General features: G+C 46.0%; 1 protein-coding gene across 2 annotated transcripts in view; it reads right to left on the reverse strand.

The window, feature by feature from the left end:
* Positions 1 to 23,236, reverse strand: part of tenm1 (teneurin transmembrane protein 1) — a 208,638-nt gene that overhangs the window by 172,023 nt on the left and 13,379 nt on the right. For both annotated transcript variants that reach the window (XM_030101866.1, XM_030101865.1), the window contains exons 2-3: positions 22,235 to 22,506; positions 16,741 to 17,076 (exon numbers count right to left, since the gene is read on the reverse strand). In XM_030101866.1, coding sequence (XP_029957726.1) covers positions 16,741 to 17,076; positions 22,235 to 22,451 — 553 coding nt within the window. In that variant the 5' untranslated portion in view covers positions 22,452 to 22,506. The remainder of the gene's footprint in view (positions 1 to 16,740; positions 17,077 to 22,234; positions 22,507 to 23,236) is intronic.

Below are 23,236 nucleotides of genomic sequence, written 5' to 3' on the forward strand. Positions count from 1 at the left end.
CTCCCGCTTAAGCCCTGCCCACTCGAGATCACGCCGGGAAAAGGAGAAGTTGCAGTGCTCCGAGCTATGAGGACAGGTAAATGTAGATAGTCCACACCAAGATTTATATTTAAGGCTTGCTTTGTGTTGCACAGATATATACAGGTAGATAAAAATAGATATAGATATGGTTATATAGAATGCATCTTCGCAGCTGCTTGCCACCTCTCTGCTTCCCCTCTCGTAAAGCAGTAAGGAAAGATACTGCTACATCATCCGCATCACATAAATCAGGCATGAAAGCATAATGGTGGGGATTTGACTGAGGGCAACCAGGGGCAAAGACGGACATATGAGATATTACTCTCATTCATTCCTCCTCCCTCCGTTTCCTTCACCTCCGCCTGTGTGCTGACCCATCTCCGGTGCTGACCCAAAAACACTGGGAAGTAGAACCGCACCCACCTATTGTAAGCTCCGTACCCCATTATCCCTCCCACCCCTCCACACCCTCTTCTCTCTCTCTCTCTCTCTCTCTCTCTCTCTCTCTCTCTCTCTCTCTCTCTCTCTTCCCTGAGGTGATCATCTCTCGACACATCGCCCAGCCTCGACTCATTTCTGCCCGTCCCAAAATCGTACAGGGATCTCCACGGCTGCAGCCTTGTCCCTTCCTTCCACCGCAGATAGAAAAACAATAGATGACTGTACCTTGAACGTAACACCAGACCCTCCAGGGAGGAGGGGGTGACTTTAAAAGGAGCATATCCACTCCATCTAAAAACTACAGATCTGTAGTTCTGAGGTTATAACGTGGCCCGAGGTTACAGATGGACGGCGAGGGAATTGGATTATTGTCCGGACTCCTGTTGTTCACCTTCATGCTTCATCATGTATCACGCTTATTATTTTTTCCTGCAAATTAGCTAATTAAATTTAACACCACCCCAAAACGGCAATTGTCCAATCATAATTTAGGAACCACACTGAGACACAGCAGGTATTTAAAAGCACAGGATTTTTTTTCCACAGGCTGCAGTGGCGAGCACGGAGCTCTGAAAGGAGTCATGGTAAGTGCTTAAGTACATTGTTTGTCATGTCTTTTTTTTAAAAAACTCTTTTCTGAAACTAAAATACAAAAGAAAAAGCATTCAAAAATGGATTAAGCCGTTTGGCCTGCCCTTAAATGTGCCACAAATGCTCATGTGTTTCACTCCAAGTTGTGTAACCAAGATCTACTCATAAATGAGGTGGGGGAAAAAATGCGAGACCTGTATCTGTTTTATACTTTTCAACTCTTTTAAAGCTGGAAAATGTTAAGAAAAGTGGAGTTTGAATTAGCAAACATAGCATACAATAAACGCACATACTTGAAGGATTCTTTCCACTCTCTACCTGCTGTTATGAACAATTCCTTTGAACAAATAAGAAGAAAACAGATCTCAGAGGAACCCACGATCAAAATATATTACATGGTAAGAGGCTGGAAAAGGTTACAAAGCAAATCTCAAAGAGTTTGGATATTGATCTGTTCACAGTAACACAGACTGTCTAGAAATGAAGCTCTACCTTGAAGTGAGTGCGCAGCCAAGATGACTCCAAAAGTACAATGGAGAATGTTCAAAGAGGCAAAAAAAAAAAAAAAAAAAAGAAAAAAAAAGAAAGAAAGAAGAGGAGCCCCAGTGTAACAACAAAAGGCTCAAAGGCATCCCGCTGAACATCTGTGTTCATGAATCCACTGTTGGCAAATCATGGAGTGTGATGTCCGACCGTGCCCCGAGGAGGAACCCGCTGCGCTCCAAAAAAGCACCAGCGAGCGCCTTGACTCCACCGATCCGCTCCCAGAAACCTCGCATGGACTCGAACAAGAGAACATATAGGGTAAACAGGGCAACGTGTTCCCTCATAACAGCATCTTCCACTGAAGCAGAATGGATGCTGCACGGTGACTCGGGGCTGTCGGCTGCCTCCGGGTATGAACAGCTGGGTGTGATCGAACAGGAAGCTCATTCTGAAGTTTATTAAAGGTATGCTGCAGTTTCCTCTCCAGAAACTACAGCTAAAGGATTATGTTGTAATGAATAGCAGGTTTGCAAAAAAAAAAAAGCCAAGAAATAAAGTTTAGCTTGATTAAAAAGCAGCTAAAAGCAGAGACAATCAACAGTTTGGAGCAGAGGATCTTGGGTATGTCTGCCACAGTTAAAATCAGGGAACCTTTCCAGAAATTATTGCACATTTCAATCATAAATCTGGCAAAGTTAGTTTTATAAACTCAGATGCTTCATGCTGCAATGAAAAGCCTGACAGGCGTAGCAACATTAACGCAGGTGGGGCGGAGCTCTCCCTCCTGGAAGTGCGGCATTAACAAGAGCACATTAAAAGAGAGGCTATTACAAAGGCTACAGTGCATAAACACGGGCCCCGCCGAGTAAAATTAAGCCCATTCATTCATGATATGCATTTCCTTACAACCACTTCCATCACCTCCTCATTTTACTGGATTTGATTATATTCCTTTTGTTTCCCGCCCCACCTCTAACTCCAGCTCACATGCAGATTGGGAGTGTGTGTGTATGTGTGTTCTCATATGTGTCTGGAGATCTGCAGTGAATGGAAATGGCCTCGGTATGTCTCACACACAAATCTTGCAAAGTAAGGCTGCGTTCAATCATGTCGCAAACCCGCATAATCTAATAGCGGATACCACATAAACCTGTTCCCTTTATCTCTCAAGGCAGTGACTCTTCCCGGGCTGCATAAGGAAACACATTACACTCCGGCACTACAGACACGAAAAAACGTCTCTTTCTCAAAGTTAACGGAAAGAAAATACTAAAAAAAATCCTGCATGCATGTTGAGAACTGATTCTTTTTAAAACTTTAACTGGAACTGTGTAAACATGTTTTAATGCAGCTGCTGCCCGGATTGATTCTCAAAATGTGGATGTGGATTTTTTTTTTTTGTGGATAAAAGCCGATGAATGAAGCCTCCAGTGATAGTCCTGCTTCAGAGGGCTTTGTTCGCCGCCTTGCTGGAGCGCATTCAGATCATGCCACATCCTCACGACCCACCGAACACTACTGAAGCTACCAAACACCACTGAGAACACGGCAGAACTCGGAGCCATTTTAATAATCCATCGCGTGGATCCTCCCAGTCTTCAAAAACACCCACAATTCAAAGACTTTTTTTCTGGAAAACGCTGCACTTGACCACAGCCCGGATGACCCTCGCCGGCAGTGGATCTGACCACTTTTTTGCCTCCCTTCTTCGAGGCATTCAGGTAAATCCTTTGTGTTTTCAGACGCAATTTAAATCCTACGCACGCATACAAGAGTGGGAGCTATTCAACACAACATGAGGAACTGCACAAGAGTAAATGCTTTTCCTGCAGACAACAAAGTAAAATGGATGTGCACTGCACTCCAACTGCTGTTTGTGTGAAACGCTGTGTATGTATTGCTTTTGTAAGCACTTAAAAAGTTACATATGAACACTGGACAGATCACTCGAAAGCTAGGTTTGGATTTTTACACTGGAGAGATGACATTTGATTGGCGTGGGAGTGGGATTTTTGGTTTTCTTTTTGGGACCCTGGAAAGGTCAACACTCCACATATGGACATTTCAGAGACACCATATGTGTTTTGGGATGGTGGTGAGAAAGTAAGATAAGATAAAATTTGTGCATCTATTGGTTTGGATATAGTCTGAAACAGGCGACAATGACGGTGTACTTAAAACAAAGATGAAGGAGAGCAAGAAGTCAAACCTGCGCGCCGGCTTGATTGCTCCATTTGTGCATTCGCAGAACGCCGCTGAGGACACCAGTCTGACCTTTGTGAGACGTGACCAGAAAGGATTGTTTCCTGCAAGAGATTCATTCTTGCATTTCAGATCAACACCCAAGGAGGGAGACGGGAAACGTGGACACGCCATTAATCTGCAACTTATGATGACTTGAATTAATAGTCCGATCACCAACATTATGGAATTATGATATTATTACAAATACAGACCGAACATCCTAATGTGGGCCTACTGTAGTTGAGCAACTAACAGAATACCGAGTCTAGAATACTGGTCCTGAAGGTTGGCCCTTAAATGAATGTGATTTCTTGCAATTGCTTTGCAACTTAATGGTCCACGCTGTGTTAATCTGTTCCTTAATCCACTGACTCAGTCAAAGCAGGAAATGTCACAGTTCGTCCAACGTCAAGGTTTGCTCGCACGTGCCCCCTGCATGTCCCACTCCACTCATTCCCTCGAACCGGTGTGTTTGTGCGTAGCTTTGCCCGCAGCTTTCCCTGAATATTATCCACCTTGGCCAGACTCGCAGCGCCGGCTGGTGTTGATCTGATCCTGCAAGTACACACACAAACAGTAGGAGGAAAAAAGGAAAAAACATCTGTTTGGAGCAAAGTACGGCAACACAGACATTAGCAAAAGCAAAGCGCGACCAGCTCACATGCACACGAACACGTCCTCACTCCACCCACCACACACACACACACACACACACGCAAACCCTATCTGGAAATGGCATTGAGCATCTGTTTGGACGGGACGAGCGCATTCAGTTTTTTTTTTTAAACACTGGCAGGGGCCCGGCGTTGGCCATGAGAAGCTTTTCCACTGCGGCGGGGTGACCGGGTGACCGAGCAGCCGTCCAATTGTCTGGCTGCTCCATCCACACGCACGCGCTCACACACACACTCACCTGCAGAGACGCCACGATGCAAATTCATTCATTCCCACTGCACCCTCTGACACCCCCCCCCATGTCACCCATAAAGCGCTCATGCTTTTAGCGGCGTTCTGAAGCATTTTAAGAAGCTATTTATTTAACAGCGTGATTATCTATCTGGTGCGAGGGTGATCTATCAAGCAAAGTGATTGGGCGCAGTGTTAACGCCCTCTCCGCCGGCACAGGTGGCAGCTGCTCGGAGGACGAGCAGAATGAATGAAATAAAGAATCAAGGCGCCACCGTTTGACGTATTCGCGCCATTTTCCGTATGTACACACTGTAATCTTTGTCATGGGATGACAGCAGATAAATGGATCCCGAGCGGAAGGAGAATGTGGTCAATCAAGCATCCTGTGATGAGAACCGATGGGCACACGCACATCACCGAATACTTCTCCCTTAAAAAACAAAAAAAAAAAAAAAAAAAGATGAAGAAGAAGAAGAAGACGACAAAAACAAATGCTAAAAATAAACACAGCCTGCTTGGATGGTGGAGGCCTTGGGATAATTTCGTGTATTGTAAATATGAAGGTGACATCTTATGCCAATCTGTCATGTCTCATCTTAACAAATGTGTTTCTTCAGGGACCGCCAGTCTAGCATTTAGCGCGTACATACATCACATCAATGCCACTTGACGAAAGCACCCCATTTGTGCCGCTGACAGCTCGGTCGTGGCTCAAGGTGCACGAGCCCGCGGCGCACGTCTGCACGCATTCACGGGGCGTGGAGGAGGGTGGGGTGGGGGGGGCGGAGGGCTGAAAGGAAAAAACAAACAGGGAGAAGACGGACAGAGGGGGAGGGGACTCTGGAGCCAAGGCCTGGAGGAGTTTTCAGTTATTTACATGCAGATTCTGGTCACCCCAGATCCCTACTCTCATCAAGAGAAACCAATTAAAAATCTCTTCATTTAATGTTTACCTTAATTAACCGTAACAATTAATGGCTTTCCAAAGTCCTATTGTTGCCTTTTCAATTAAAAGCTGCCTGTGACAAAGGTTACAGTCCAGCCCTATAAATCATGGCGACAGTCCCTGGAGGGGGGTCGGCGCATCCCGGGGCAGGAGTGAATATGTTAAATAGACTTGTATACCTGCGCTGCCCCTCGGCTACCTTACTGTCAGAGGTACGTTTACGTGCACGCCTGCGTGTGCAGGTGTCCCGGCCGTCCGCCGACCGGTCAGCAGATTGTTGGGCGAGACCCAGCGGACCATTAGCTGTCCGGAGCTGCCAGGGCTGCGCGCTGATAACGACAGGTGGCGTGCACGCCCTGGAGGTCTGACAGGCCCGGGGCACCGTGCCATGTAACAACAGCCTTTACTGCTGGCACCGAGGTGCGGTGGCAGCCCCGACGCTGGCGCCGACGCCAGCTAATGGCAGAAGCGTCCCTGGCAGCGGCGTGGCGGCTGCGGCGGAGGAGAAGCCATTACTGTAAGCGGTTAAATCAAAATGGCAGCGATTGTCGACGGCAGCGGCGGTGGTGGGGGGGTGGGGGGGCGGCGGGGGGGGGGGGGGGGGGGGGGGGGGGGGTGAGACCACGACGCTGTCACGACTATCACTGACATCCTCTTGGCAAATGCTTTCAAATCCCTCTGCAGGCTCAGATGACAATTCTGATTATCAGATTAACAATGAACCTGCGTGTTCATTATTCAGGGAAGTTCTATTCCGCGCTACGAGCCTGCCGAGCGACGGGTCCGCTTCAGCCGCGCTCAGGATTGCATTGTGGAGGATATAAAGGTCCCGATTTGCTTACTCCTTCTTTCCCTTTCTTCACGATTGTTCGTTTTGGCGCTTTCGAGCTGGCCATTCAGCCGCGGGCGTCGTTTCTCGAAACACTTTAGACACGAGGAAACAGGATGAGAACATTTCTCTTTTCAAAAACTTTTTCTTTTCTTTTGAATCCCACCTCCTCCTCTCCATGGTTGTCCCCGTCAATCCCACCGCGTTTATGCTTGGATTTCCTGCCACGTATCCAAAATACATACACCGCTGACCCTCGCGCACACACACACACCTCACAGCGGGAGTGTGTGTGGGCACCTCCGTTTGTGTGTTAGTGTGTCCATACAGGCACCTTTGTGTCCTCCGCCCCCTCGCAGCCTCTCTTCCCCCAATGCAGAACACTCTGATTTGCACTAATCTCTCGGTACACTCTCAGGGCTATTGTTCCTTTCTGCTGTGAGCTTATTCATGTGCCACTCACCATGCTCTCCTCTCATTTTAATACTCCAGCAGTGCTGGGAGCTAAAAACTGTTTTAAGCCCGCTTATTTGACTGTTTATTAAAAAAAAAAAAAAAAAAAAAAAAAAGGAAAAGCGTGAGAGAGAGAGAGAAAATTTGCACTCGCTTCTCACCCTCTTGTGTTGTGTAGGTGATGGCTGGATGGTGCGGGATGTGACCGCTTATTAAAATGGCAAGCAGTAGCTGGACTCTGATGTTTCCATCACGGCGCTTATGTATACAGACAGCCTGCAGGCAGCCAGCGGACAGCGCCAGATGAAAGCTACGGCTGATGTTCTGATTTGATGACTGTTGCCATGGCAGCGAGATGAGGATGAAGGAAGGGCATAAGCATTTACCGAGAGACAGAACATAAAATTATTTCTTTTTTTTTTTCCTCTCTCGTTTTTCAGCCTCTCTCACACACACACACACATACACACACATCGATGCAAACATACATCCCTAACCCCCCATCAAGCAGCGGCACAGTCCAGTGGCTCCTCCTTTGGATCAGTGAGCTGTAAAGGTCCATCATTAGGACAACAGGGTGGGGTCCGACATCCTGACAGCTTGTCAAGAGCAGAGGCCTGCATGGCTAACTGTGTGATGAGGCCGCTATTAAAGAGCAGGGGGGAAAAAAAGCGGCCTCCTCGCACGGCACCGCTACAATGAGCTACCTGGTGGATTCATGGTTGCTCTTCAGCCTCTCCTGGACGGCTGAATGGGCGGTTCAATAAAAACGGTTTCTGGCTCCAGCGGACGTGTTTATAGCGTTTCCTCTGGCCAAGCACAGCACCAGGGTTAAGTTGATCATCTCTCACTCTAGTAAAATAGCCAGGGGAGTCCATGTACCACTAGATCAACTCTACAACTTAAAGACCCTAAACGTTACAGCTCAGATGATCGATATGGCACTGAGCAATGTTCTTTACGAGCTAATAGACAAATCCATTCCTGCAAAACCCCCTGGGCCTCGGGAAGGCAAGGAGGGAGTTAGAGTATGCGACTGTTTGCCTGATGTGGCCACTTAGACCTTTTGCTTTCACGCGCGCACAAACACACCGGGGAGGTGAGGGGAGGACGCGGCGAGGACGCAGCTTGTGTGTGTCTGGGTGTGTGTGTGTGTGTGTGTGTGTGTGTGTGTGTGTCCGCGTGCGCTCGGCCGCACTGGCACATCTGCAGATGTCTCAATCTCCGAGGGCATTGCGGCTTCCCGATTCCGGCGAGGTTATCGCGGCGGCGGAGAGCTTTGTGTCTCCCAACATCAGACGGAGGAAAAACACACAAAATCCATTTCATTCACGTTGCTTAAACGCTCTCATCTGACACTCCTGGATAAGGGAGCTTACATGAAACATTTGTAATTCCCTCTCTATCCAATTAAAAAGTCCAGATTGCCTAATAAATGTCAGCGTTGCATCATAAAGCACAGAAATCCTCAAAAATCTGATTCCCATCTGAAATCTAACACCGGCTAACACCTGTTGCTGTTACACCAGGTTCCATCAGAACATCCACGCGCTGTTTTCCAGCCTAGCAAATGACTGCTGGCGGATATTTAAACCAGTGTAAAACTTCCAGTGTGTTCTAATGATGGTCCTCTAAGATCTTGGGCGAAGTCTTGACTTGCCGGCGAGGCCCTCTGTCTTCCTCTCTTCCCGCTGCCCTCCCTTTGTCTTCCTCTGCGCCGTACACTTGCTCATTAAACTGTACGGTCAGTGTTTTTTACACCAGCCTCCCGCTCTTTGTCTCCACGCCCTTGCTAACCTTCCTGCAGCTCTGACTTGAACACAGCTTGGCAAAAACTTCACTAAAAAAACTTTGGCACATCATTATAAAAAAAAAAAAAAAAAAAAAAATAGACCCTGCTTATAAAGGAAATGAGCGCCCCTCTCTGACATTGCTCAGTCCCCGCGGCCCTCAAACAGCCCTGCTTTATGGCCAGCATGGAACGTTTGTGTTTGAGGTAACATTCATGCTTGTCTTGTTTTGAGGCAAGGACAACAACTGTATTGTGTATTAAGAAAAGAAAAAAAAAAGCACATTAAGTGGGTTTATTTGAAGGTCTAATAGCAACAATCCATCCTGGAGCAATGTGCCTCACTGGGGCAGCTGGGAGTTGAAGACCTGGCAGCATCGACTCGGTTACTGGGAAACTTTCAAGTCTTCACAGTGCTTATCCTTCATCAGCTGAAAAGGCACATTAAGGGAAACAGAAATTAGTGAGCAGAAATGAGACAGAAAGGCTTTTGGCTCATTTCTACAAGTCGCTATATTAAATTAGTTATTTTAAATTAGCCGTAGGTGGATTGCAGTTAAGAAACGCAACTCCGAAATGTATTCCTGAGTTTTAATGTGCAGTGTGAGTAAATGTATGGCTGATTTAGTGGTGTCTCACTTTAATTTTCTCACAATAAAATACAAGCAACTGAAACTTTTGCTGCATTCAAGCTGCTGGAAACTGGGAGCTTTACCAGCGAGGAAGTTCCCGATGTCCCAGTTTCACAGAGTTCACATGACAATAAAATGACAATAAAGGAGCAACATGGCCGCCTGGAGCAGCGCTGTTTTACGGCTGCTGTCAGAGTCCAGAAAAGAGACAAACAAGCTCATCATCAGACGCTTCAACCAGGAGGAGGTGGAACGCAGCTCGGAGGGTCTGATTTATTTCCACAAATGTGCATTATTCCCATCTTTCTCCACCTCCTAGTCATTTAAGAACTACAATGATTTTTCCTGTTATTTTCAACATGCAAATGTTTTCAAATCACCAATGGACAAAATGTGGCAATTAATACAAAAAAAAAAAAACAAAAAAAGAAGGTATACATGTGTTGTACTGTCACTCCTGCGGTTCAGCTCCACAGCTGAGTCAATATATGGTATACACATGAACAAAGGAATTAATACTTGGAGGAGAATATGTTTGAGGAATGAATTTGCTCAAATTGAAATCAAGAGCCTCAAGCTGTCGAGTGTAAATAAATTCATGCCTGATGGAAATTAACGCAGAAGGGCCTCTCGACTATTTTGAAATTCCTTTGTCTTCGGGCTTCAGCCCATGTGATCGACGAGTTTTATGATTTTACTGGTAAAGCCCTACCTGAGAAAATTCACCCAACACCAGCAGAGAATAACGAAGACACAAAATGCTGAATATGGATGCTTTTTTTGAAAATTCATCACAATACTGAAATGGTATTGCACTTTGTTGATTTCTTTGGTTGCTGCCTCACTCAATCAATCAATCAATCAATCAATTTATTTTTGTATAGCCCAGTATCACAACAACAGTTGCCTCAGAGGGCTTCAAGATGTTACATTTGTCGGTAAAAGTAAAAACAGTGAATAAGCATAATGGTAATATGTCAATATTTACAGTAACGAGACAGAACGAAGCAACCACCGCCTTCGACCCTCACATCCGGCAAGAAAAAACTCCAAAAACCCAGTGGGAAAAGAAGAAATCTTGGGGAGAACCACAGTATGGAGGGATCCCTCTCCCAGGGACGGACAGCTTTGGCAACAGCTAGCATGAGACAATAAGAAGTAAAGCCTAGGACAATGTTGAGGACAGTTCGTTGGACGGTCCAGCACAAGAACCACGGATCCCAGCAGTAGAACCGAAGCCAGTCCACGGGCAGGACCGATAAAGATAAAGAGGTATGGTTCGTTCCCTCCCGATGTGAAGGTACGTCATATATAATGAAACGTGTGTTTGCAGTGCCACTGCTTTCAGGAGGCTTGATGGTTAACTCCAGGCACTCCATGTTTCAAGCTATATGGAAATCCATTTCCTCCCAACTGCTATCTGCTGCGTGCGGCAGAAATGGAACGCTCAAACCGTCCCGCTGTATTAATTTAGCTCTGTGATCCCACAGTTATAAGGAAGTTGTCAAGTTTCTCAAAAAAAATAAAAAAATAAAAAAATAATGGACCTCCTGCGGCCAATCGGGATCAAGTGCTTACTTGGGGCCGGGGTAATTACACAGATATTTGCATTTTTCCCGCAGAATGTTATCTGGTATTAATGAGCGACGGGGGCTGTTGTGCAGCTGCCTCAGAAGGTGTTGTGCTGGGTGAACGGCGTGCGCGGAGAGCAGCCATGTAAAACCGGGAGGCTGCCTGCTACATGCCAATGTGTCAATCTCCCGAGTGGAGGGGAAAAATAGATAAGCTCGGAGAAAAGAGAGAAGAGTAAAACTGATTAAACTAATGACAAAGTGGTCAACTAATTAGCATCTCATTATACAAGAGTGTTGTCGTGCAGATAATGCAGCTAATGTCAATTTTTATTATTCCACGCTGCAGTAATTCAGATGACTGATATGGAATCTATCTGCTCCGCCGGCCCTCCTCCCCGTCTGTCACATTTATTGAAGCACTTGCACCCGGTCGCCGTTTACCGCCGACAATATCCAAGCACCTTTAAAGCTCACTTATTAACCCAATCTTGTTTACTTGATCCGTGGGACAAACAGCGGAGTAATAACCGACAGGTACAGTGACTTTCAGGAAGGCTGCCAGCGCGGCGCCGCATGTGCGCCTGATGGGAACGCAACCTGTTGTTCATCAAGGAATAATCACAACGCCATTACATTTACATTCAAAAACAACTGCTTTTCATATTGCTGTTTGCAGAGAAACTAAGCACACAGCTCACTGTTTGTTTGGCTGGTTCGTGAAGCCGGCTAGGCTTTTTTTTTTTTTTTTTTTCCTTCTTCTTCTTTCCCCCTTTCATCCATTCTAATAAATCGCCTCTTAATCGCCTGGTAGTTTTAGCTCCACAGGTTCACCCGCTGCCAGACTCCATCTCCTGCTCTCATGCGGTTTGAGGAGGAAGAAAAGAGGAAGCTTCAAAGACCTTTCTTTTATAAGCATACAGCCATAGGTTAAAAGGCTTCCCGTGCACTCAAGACAAAACCGGAGTGTCAGGATGTCTCTCAGATTTCAGAACAAATGCTGGCTCCAAATCAGTTAAAGCAGCTGACGGAAAGTGTGTGTGCCCTTGTTACACCGAGTCTTTCACTCTGCCTCACAATTCAGACCGATTACCAATTAAATTCTCCATATATGTACACAATTTATTTGTGACTTCAAGCCAAGTTCAGAAGTCTTTTCGATGTTTTCTTCTTCTGGCATGATTTCTTTTCATTAACAATGTTGATACAAAACAATACGGTGCATTGTCCCCATTGGGAAATTCTTTTTGGCCAGGTGTAAATGGATAACGAATCCAAAACACTGCATTTCAAATCAGCTTATTGACATCTTGTTAGGAGGAAACGCAAGAAAGCCAAAACACAAACACACACGCTACGGTCGAAACATATTTCAATGCAGAAAAACTATCACGACGCTGCCAAACTAATCCTGCATGCAAATAGTAACCTGTGTCTAATTCAGAAAAAGGTCACTGATATGTGACTGGACTGCGTGAATGAAACTGTTACGGAAATATTTCATTTACAAACTTGACTTTTTCTACCTTCAGGCTGGTGTGCGTTCATCCAGACTCCCCTCTTTTACTTACATGTCAGCCGCTCTCACCTCTTCATTATTTAAACCGTACTGCTGGTGAAGCGGCACGCCGAGACTCTTCTGTGGCTTTGTTGTGAAGATTAGAATTCTAATACATGTATTTTCTTGATAACTCCCAGCGAAATCTGTTCGCGGGCATAATTTGTGCTCCCTCGTCCAGATTTTGTTTCAAACACCACACAGTCTCACTCCAGCTGGTGGATGAAAAGTTGGTAACCCTGGTAACAGACAGACAAGACAATGGTATCTGCAGCATATTCTCATCCAACTCCCAGCAAGAGATATTATTTTAGCTCCGTTCTTTCAATATTGTGCAACCAGACTGACTCAGGCTTTGTGCTCTCCTACACGCTGTGCGACGACTTGTACGGTTAAAAGTACCTTAAACTCCGAGGCTGTTCATCAAGGTTTTAAAATGCTCCCGGAACTCTTGGCGCCTGCAGATCTGTCAGTTTGCACAAAGCGGAGTCCAAACCACTCGGGGCTGATCCCCTTCCTACACGCTGCGCTGGGATCAGGAACTCAGGCCTCTTTTAAAACTCTCATAAAGAAGTTACTTAATCAGCAGGCCAGATAAAAAAAAAAAAAAAACATCCAATAAAGGGATTTAAAAATATGAGAAGAGAAGAGCTGTCACCACTCGTGTTAATTAACTCTCGGTTTAGGCTCATGCCGTTTGTCTCACACCCAGCCACTGAATATACTTGAATACCAGACTTTCTTTATTTGCACAATGACAGATTGTTATCTGCAGCTGATTGATTTATTTGTGAGCCGGGGCTGGTTAGAGGCTTTTCTTAGTGAATGTGAAAGTTAAAAACAGTGAGTAAAAAAAGCTCCTTTCACATGTTAAATGGTGATGCTTTGTTTGCATTTGATCAATATATTCTTGTTACATTAAAAAATTATTGCTTTTTTATCCATAGAGTTAAAAAAAAGAAGGAAAAAAACTCCAGAAATATTAATAAACCACTACTTTCTAGCCGATCTCTTTATATGAGCACTGCTCTGCAGCCACTTCATGTAGTTTGGTCATAATCCATCATGAAAAGTATATTCATAGTCTGACTCTGCATGTTGGAATTAACTTTCTTATTATTTCCTGGACAGCAGGCTTTTATATTATGTATTCCGCAATCATGTCGCATGAATCTATTAAGAGCAGAAAGTCTATGAAGACAAATGAACAAATTAATGCTGGAAATTGGATTTGACAGGATTTAATTCAAATGGAATAATTAGGGAAAAAATAATTTCAACATTAAAATATTGGTGCTCAAGCCTTAGCTATCAGTTGGAGAAAAAAAAAAAAAAACATTTTCAGACTTTTGTTCCACCATTTCTCCAAGCGAGGTTATTTAATTTACTGATCCATATCGGATTGGACACAATATCAATAAAAGTAAGAGAAGAAATATGAGCAGAAGTGGTCAAAGTTTTTTATGAAATATGTGATAAATAATATAATATTTCCAAGTTTATTGCTGTGAAGTTACTTCAAGAAGTGGCTTGTTTTATAGCTTATAAACAAAAAAAAAAGAAATCTACTCCAGATCTTATTTCTTCCCATTCATAGTAACTCTTTGGTTTCAGATCTTATAAAAAATGAAGGAGCAACTGGAGCTGAAGCAATTTTACATTCCAGATTGTCCACATAGTTTGTCTGTACAGCACTTACGTGTGTGTGTGTGTGTGTGTGTGTGTGTGTGTGTGTGTGTGTGTGTGCGCGCGCGCGCGTCATCAGTAAACTCCACCTGAACTGCGTTTTGTCTTTCTACTGCCAATCTCCTCTGCTCTCTGGGCGCACCGTCTGTGGTTGGGGGTGTTGATGTTTTCCCGGGTTTGTCAGCAGGTCTGACTGCTGCTTGAGACTGCCTACAGCTCTCCTCAAGGGAGGTGTCACAGTTGGACATGCACCCCCCCGACACACACACACACACACACACACACACACACCACCGACATCCTGTCGCGCAAACCCACAAATACATGAAAGAGAGTAAAGACAGACGTCTGTAGCAATATGGCTGAACGTCTCCCTCCTTTACTCCTCAATCTGTCGTTTCCTTTTTTTTTTCTTTTTTTTTTTTTTTTCAAAATCCACACCTATACACACACTTACAGACAAACACACACATAGTGACTAAATTGACTTGTCAGCTTCAATCAGACGGGGAACAAAAGGATTCCTGCCAGTTTGAGGCGGACATCATTAATGGGCTTGGGAGGGGGGGGCGAGCTCCGAAGACAAAGGGAGAGCAAGGTCGGGCCGACTTAAAATGCACTTTCATTTTGGCAGGGACGTTAGCTTTTTGATTCCGGCCCCCTTTTTCCCGCCGACATCTTTTCGCGAGTGGCTCTAACTTTCATTATCGCCGGGAACAGAGGGGCGTGTGAGACTTTGTTGTGCTGATGGAGAGAAATGTGACATCCATAATGCATTTCCTATTAGAGGATGCCACGCATGGACACACCTGGCCATGTGTCAGAGAGAGATGGACAGGGGAGAGGATGAGAATAAATGGGCCGCTGGTGGCGGAGAGAGTGGGGGGGGGGGAGAGAGAAAGAGTAAAGGATAGCAATGCAGCAGAGAGAAGAGCGAGCGAGGGAGGGGAGGGAGGGTAAGTGTGAGTGAACGGATAAGGCACGTACTGGAGAGTGTGTCGGAGTCTGGAGAGCCACAGGACACTCGCTCCATCATCATGTGACACATGCAATCCACACATAAACCCGCTTTCCCGGCGCATTGTAGCGGCAAAAGCCAAACGCTTTGAACGTTTAAATCCTCCCCTCTCACTCCTGTGACTTCATCCGTCCGCATTCACCTCTGTTTCCTCTGCTGCACCTCCATCTGCCATCCTCCTCTATTTTTTTCCTCCTCTTCCTTCTTCTTCTTTTTTTTTTTCTTGTGTTGCGGCTTTAATTCTGACCCTGGATAAAGATGGACTCGCTCATCTCAAATGGTAATAACTTCGGTCCATATGCACGCAGCCGTCTCAAATTGATTACTGTGTAATGCTGCGAGCACTCTCTCCTCGCTCCTCTCTCTCTCTCTCACACTCCCACTCTCCCTCGCCGTGCGATTTTTCTCCGAGGCTGGCTCCACGTCCAGACCGCCTGTCATTAAACAGCCCCCCTGGGTCCACCCTAAACATAAACAAGCATCCTAAAACCTCTCTTGCATCATCCCTCTCTTCCTCTCCCTCCGTCTTCCTCATCCTCCTGTCCGACGCTCGCTCGAAACCGACTTCTCCTTCACCTGTTTTACCCTCAACTACTCATTTCCTTTTATTCTCATTCTAATTATACCATTACATTACCATTTCTATTCTCTCATTAGCATTTTTTTCTCTCCCTGTCTCTTATTCTTCCCCATCTTTAATTCCCTCCCCCCTCTCTCTCTCCCTCTCTCGATCACCCTTCTTTTTCTCAGCCACTGAATACGTTCCACCTTCTTTTTGCGGCACATAAACAGACAGTGCCCTTGGGGATGGGTTGGAGAGCTCCGTCTTTGTTTGTGAGCACCTCTAACTAACTCTCCATCTGCGGGGAGCCCAGCCAAGCACCAGCAGTGCAAGACAGATCGCTGGCAGCGGCCCAGGCTTCTTCTGGAGCTGGCTCCGTATCTTCACCCCCGCCTCTCCAGCTTCTCCCTTCCTTCCAGGCTGGAGTCTTCACACAGAGCCGGTTGTCATGTGCCCTCAGGCAGCCGGTCAGGCACTGCACAACTCCTTCCTGCCCGAAACTTTAAACCCAAATCCGCCAGAGCTTCAATCTTATATGTAAAGATATTCAATCTTTCTGCCGACGTTCGTCACCGGACTTTGCTCCATCCTCACTCGGCCCCGGGTTCACCCCCGACGCCAGCTCACTTTCAAGAGCCAATAACCAGTAGCACATTTCCTGTATTTAGTCACATCAAAGAACCTTCAAAGAAAGACGAACTTAAGCATTAGCATGAGTTCAAAAACTGACTTTCAATCACGTAATTGCCCAAGGCTCTGACTTAAACCTTGAAAAACCTTAAAACCTTCCGTGTTGTTTTTCTTCCCATTACTCGGGGAGGAACTTTGCCGTGATATATTGAGAGTGTACATACAATATGTGATGTGAAATCCTGTCGAGCAGGGAAACACCAAGCTCCACACGCTACACACACCAACATTAATCATCAACGGTGTGCAGCTCAGTGACCGCAGCTGATGGACAGTCCCATCCAGGAATGAAAGCGGGTTGTTGCTCCACTCACCGTTGTCCGGCTCGGACTTCCGGTCGTGCTCGGTGTCGGTGAGCGACAGGGCGGAGTTGGCGCGGCTGGTGAGGCAGGAGCTCTGCTCGGACTTGAGGCCGCGCATCCACATGTGCTGCAGGCCGTGGGCGGGGGAGGGGTCCACCTCCGGCTCCGTGTCCACGTCCGACCCCACGCCGAGGGAGTAGCCGCGGACGTGAGCGGCCGGCACGGAGCACAGCGCCTCCTCCTCCTCCTCCTGGCGCTGCTGCTGCTGCTGCTGCTGCTGCTGCTGCTGCTGCGGGTTGATGTGGTAGTCGGGGCTCCTCATCTGGCCGGCCTTACAGAAGTCTAAATCTGCAGGAGAAGAGAGACACATGCAGATGGAGAGGCACGTAGGCACGGAGCTGTAAAGCCCCCGATGTTTTTTTATTTGCTTCAGCAGCTAAGCTGACCAGGTGTTTGTTAGAGACGGGCATTTTGAAGCCAAACACTGCACACCTCCCAAATTATGTCAAGAGACAGCCGGTTATTTGAGCAAGCATTTATTAAAAGTTTTTTCGGCATAAGTCTAAATCAAAATGCCACCCTCAATTTTTCTTAACCAGTTGCAGGGAAGCCATATCCTGTTCAGGCTGCCTGACGTGTGTTATTGAGCTTGAGATGTATTGAACTGCTGCTCAAACAGAGCACTGATCTCATCTATATTCTCCTTGGCGAGGTGAAGAGATCAGATAAAGATCAAACCTTATTAATATTGACTCAGACTGAGGGAAAAATTGAGCCTCATATGCTTTCAGGTATTAGAGCGCCCTCCAATCCCAAGCATCAACCTGTTATCTGAGAACATCAGATATACTGTGTTAGTCTTCTGGTTACACTTCAATTCAATTCAATTCAATTGAGCTCCACTTTTTTTTTTCTCTGGTGGAGTCAGTTGAGTAAATTTTCTCCCTCAGTCCTCACCACCTGAGTTTTCTGTTTAGAATTTATAAGTGGAAGTGATGGAACTGATGTAATTGTAAAGAAATCTCGGCAGAAATTGAAATCTATACAGAGAGACACGCCCGGCAGCGTATGGGAGAGCGGAGAGCGGGAGAGAGGAGGACTTCCCTTCCTCCTCACTTAGTGCAGTTAATATGTGTGCGGGGTCGAGCCCTCTGAACACAAGCCGCAGTGTTTCAATAAAAGCCACAGTCCTGTTGACCACTCCATTGACCAGTGGTGCGTCCTGCTGCGCCTGTTTGATGGGGTCAAGACCAACCGTGGCTCACACACTGTTCTGCTGGAATTAGAGCGGCCTAAGATTGGTCACCACTACACACCACTGTTTAGCTCAAATTGGCTTCAAGAGGGCAATTCAGGAGCAAATAGGCTATTTCCCAGAAGCAACAAACATGGATCGACTGCAGACTGACAAACCCCCCTAAACATTTCATTTGAAAATATATTTATAAAACAGAGAGGAAAAAAAAAATGATTTCAAGGCATGATTAGACAGAAAGCAATTTTTATGAATAAGTTCTCATTTCCTGCTGGTATAGCCGGCCGCTCTTGGCACAATTCTGCAAAAATTGACGGTATATTTCACTAGTTTTCTAAATTGCTTTCACCCAGCGTTAGACGCAGGCAAAAATCACAGGATTTGTTGAAAGAGTGTCAGTCATAATGTCACTGTGGTGCTGTCAGCATCAACAAATCTCTGTGTTCTCAAAAATTAGAGGCTTGTTCCAATAACTAATTTAATTACCACGCAGACAGGGTTCGGTACATTCACTAAATCACCTCACAGTCACTAATAAAACCAATGTATGCTGCATGCTGTCTTCACCTGCGTGCTCGGCTCATTATTATTAATTCGCCAGCACATTCTGCAGCCATCAACTCATCACAGCGCATTAGAAAGAGTTCATGCACGTGACTGGACAACAGCGGCCGTGCATTCTGCGGCGGTGGAGGGCGGCGATCATCACAGTTCGGAGAATCTGTTGACTAAAAAGGGCAATTTGTGAAGACCCTGGAGCCTTGTTGTTGTCACGACGCGCTCCCGCTCGCAGCTCTTCGGGCCGGTTCTCAGCAGCTCCGCTGTCAGCTTTGTGGTAGTTTATTTGCTTTATTAGGGACCTTTTAGACCTTGTTTATGTCGGCTCCACTGGGAGAGGGATGTTGGCTGATGTGTGGGCATGTTTAAGGTTTGATGCGAGAGCATAAGCTGACAATTACGTGGCGATACATCTGTGATGTTACGGGGTTACCCAAATGTCAGCTGGTGCTACTTTCCACAAAGAGAAGTGGAAGTTTGGAAACAAACACGCAGCACTTTCCTGGGTATCAACCAAAACTGCATTGAGGAAAAAAAAAACAAAAATGGGAATAAGTTGAGGAAAAAGTTACCTTTTGGGTATATGAGTGCTGCTTCAGTTGAATTAAATCTGCTCTATCTGTTCCCATTTATGTTAAATTGGTCTGGTATATTACTGTACTCCCATGAGTTTCCACCTGTAAATACATGCTTGTTTTTGTTACTGCATGCTCAGGTTCTTCAGTATGGAAAAATTTCACAAACCACAAACAGAAGACCTGCAAACAGGCAGCATCTTACTTCAAAACCTTCAGCGAAGAGTGCCGTTGCATGAGGGCAGTGAAGGGAACATAAGTGACAGCTGTAGATTGCAGAGCGGTGGAGGGTTTGTTGTGTTGGAGAAAAGAAAACTATCCTTAGTGTTGCCCAGAAAATTAAACATTGACTTCTCTTCTTTTTTTTTTTTTTTCCAACCAAAATTTGCTGTTCCCACCTCTGAAAGTTGTGCTGTGAATGGATGCCAACACTGGAGTCCATGCAGTGTGACATATTGACTAGTCAACAGTGACCTTTTTTGACTGGTGTAACTACTGCCAGCCAAAGGGGGAAAAAAGAAATTCCATACAAAAGCACTTGTTTTGGAGAGAAAAATACTTTTCCATTACGAGTGGAGATGTGCTGCGGAGTGAGCGTAATGCTATTATCTACTGTCGTGGTGCTGACCTGGTATTTGCACGGGAAAAGGCACGGCAGGAAAAATGGTAAAAACAATCACTCGACTTCTACAATGTTGGCAGACAATTATATGAAGAAGCTGAACGAAAAACAAGTCATTCAATAGATGTGAACTGACAGGGTGCAATTTGCACGCAAAGGCGTGTGTTGAATGTTTTCTTGTCGGTGCTGGTGGGAAACCCCTCACTCAACGTTGAAACACGAGTGTCCAAATTAAATTAGTGGGGGAATACTGCCCAGACTGAAAAAGTGTCCCTATAAATCACTGATCGAGTTCATTCTACTTTTTACTGAGCAAAATCAAAGTGGTGGAAAGTCTGCAACCATTATGAGAGCCGAACCAAACCGGGCACTGATGCTCCAGAACACTGGTGGACGAGGTGTGAGCTAAAGGTGTAGCACGGCGTGCCCTCAGAGGGGTCTGTAGTTTGCTTCAGCAAAGCATGAATGGTGAGGTTGAACTCGATAACGTTGGATAAATATGGATTTTATTTTTGCCTCAGAAATATGGAAATGTACTGAGAGCTCCAACATTAAAAGGTCTGAAAATGAGCTAAATGGACTCCCTTTAATGAACCCCTTGTATATAGGCTGCTTCGCCACATGACTGATGGAGATGGCTGAGGCCACACACAGCCGGAGAAAAAGAGCTGCAGGCGCTATTCTGGGCAGGGAGGAAAAAAAACCTTGAGTTTTTCAAGGGAAAGAAGTGCAGCTATAGCTTGATATACTGGAACTAACTTTAATAAGAAGGCCTGGATTTACTAATCAACACGGCAGTAGAGGATGTTGCTCTTTTTTAATAGATGTGCTCCTAATGGAGTAATTCACACAGGAGAACCTTTCGGTACACACATTATTACTATTATTTAACCAATTCAATCACAAGGTGTTATTCGCCAGACTCTGAACTGTATTAAGAGATGAAAGCAGCATACACACTCAAAACAATCAGATCCTTGAGAGGCTGCTACTTCTTGAATTATTCAAACATTTGTGCTGTAACAGATTTCTGGCTTTGTAAATAAAATGTCCAAAAGCGTGAACTAATTAATTTGAAGTTAATTAATGGGCAAACAAAAAAGTAATCAGCTCTCTTGTGCGCTGTGAAACGATCATGGAGCCGAGGATGTAGCTGTGTATCTTCGCATCCAGCGACAGTGTCTGTCGAGTGTAAACAGCCTGAGCAGAGACAGGTGTGGCGCAGACAGAAGGCAAAGGGGTGATGCAGCATTAAATGGGAAGAGAGGAGTTTGTAATATTAGAGAAACACATCTGGGAGAAGGGAAGGAGGGGAGGAGGAGACGGGGAGGAGAGGGCAAGATGGCGGTTTAAAAGATGAAGGAAAATATGAAGAGCCTGGGTGGGGAATTAGGGGAGAAACGAATTGGCTGATCTTTGTCAGGAACACCGTAATCCATTAAAAATGTCACTGGAGGCAATGTCCCCCCTTAACAGTTGGTTACTTAGGTAGGGTATACTATATATAACTCTGTTGCCCAAAGATGAACAGATGTGCTTTCCAGTACCGGCTGCCATTGACATTTCAAAGGCTGCTTTGGGGGTCTGCTGCACCTTACCATATGACACTGATGCCAGGGAAGGTTGTTTGTTATGGAAACAGAAAGGCTGAGTAACTGCGAAAAAAAAAAAAAAAAAGAAAGAGTGAAAGTGCTCTTTGACGCCACGGCGTTGCGGAAGATATCGAAGCAACATCATGATGACTAATGGCCATTGATGAGCTGCTGCATGGCGAACCGTGAGACAAAATCCATAGCAGGTGGCATTCAAACCATGGAATCCCCAGAGCTGTCCGCTTGTCAGGAGTTGCAACTGTTATGAATGGCTAATGCTACTTGTTAGCATGGTGGGCCGGTCTCACGGAGTGGCGGGAGGTTGAAGTAGTGGAAAGAGTATCTATTGATCATAATGAAGCCTGCACAGCGGCGAGCTCCTGATGAGCTGCGGCTTCTCTCTTAACTCCACACATGACCTGCATAAAGGCCATCTATCACAGCGTGCGCTGGCCCATTTCTGCCCCCCTGTCACCGGGAGGCGAGAATTTCTTTCGGTGTGTATGTGTCAAGCCGTGTGCGCCTGTGCATGCTTGTGTCCGCCCGTGCCTGTGTCCAGGACTGTGTGTGTGTGTGTGTGTAATGACGGGTGGTGCTCTACCCCAGGTGAGGCCGGAGAGGTTTGGGGTTGACCTAGTTTAGCTGTGGGAGAGAAATATCACCTCCGCAGAGAAGAGGTAATTGGCTGCCTCCGACTGTCCTTCTGGCTCATTGTGGACTGTAATAGCTAATTCACATAGGTCCTTTTAAAGACCTCAGTGTGTGTGTGTGTGTGGGTGCACGTGTGTGTGTGTCAGTGCCACTTTTCATTTGGCTCCACATGCAGTATCCGTGCAGCTGTATTTTCCAGCAGCCATCGCTGAGCGGAGCGTGTCCTGATGCTGCGATAAGCCGGAGCCGGTACCTGGCTGGGGCTGGCTGTAGTTGTTCTGCCTCTCCCGGTGGGAGCCCAGGGTGAGGCGCAGCTCGTGCGTGTAGTCGGGTAGGGTTTCGCGCGAGGTGTAGGAGCGGTGGTGAGCGCGGCCGTCCTCGCTCTCGTCGGACGAGCTGGTGTAGGACATCTCCATTTCATGGCGCCCCTTAGACAACGGCTGGTAGGGTTTGCTGTCCATCTCCTCCATGGCTCGTAGGGCTCCACTTAGTCACTCAGCACAGCCACGGCACAGCGCACAGAGTCTGGGAGCAGTGGAGGGGCGAAGGAGAGAAAAGTATTAGGGGAAGACAGTGAGAGAGGGAGGGAGAAGAATGAGAGGAAACAGGGGGGGGTGAGCAGGCATGGCGGAGGAGAAAAATAGAACAAGAGGCCCGTTATTGAACACAGAGGAACAATATTGCAACATCTGCTCGTTCCAATTACAGCGGACATTCATAAACAGTATTTGGCTTCTTTCATATTTCACACCAAAAGGTTAGTTCCAAATCAATACACTCAGAAGGGACCGCAATGGTAGCCATTATGTCCAGATGTGTTTGAAGAGAAATTGGCCCGAATGAAGTGCGGCTTAGTGTGCTGTCAGCTGTGGTTACTGTTTTCTTCAGCTACTGTAAGCTTTATCTCTCTTTCACAGACGACCGTTGACAAGCCACGGATAAATCAACAAATTTGTAGCCGAGCCCCGTGTCTGTCACTCTCATTAAACACCGTGACTCACCAGATTCTCAAGTCATGATGAAACACTTTTAGACAACAGTCTTTACAGTGTCGTGGCCCTCCCAAACCGAGTAATGATAAATCAGCTCTTTGAGCTCTATTCAGCTCTGATCCCCTTGTTCCTCTTCTCAACCCACTTCTGATAACGTCCGGCGCTATATGCTTTTGCCGCCATAACTCGTGATTGATTGGGCCAACGATTAGAGCACAGAAGAAGTGATTAGAAAATACTTCATTCATATTAGTTCTCTTTCA

Source organism: Salarias fasciatus, chromosome 2 (assembly GCF_902148845.1).
Source record: "Salarias fasciatus chromosome 2, fSalaFa1.1, whole genome shotgun sequence".
NCBI lineage: Eukaryota > Metazoa > Chordata > Actinopteri > Blenniiformes > Blenniidae > Salarias > Salarias fasciatus.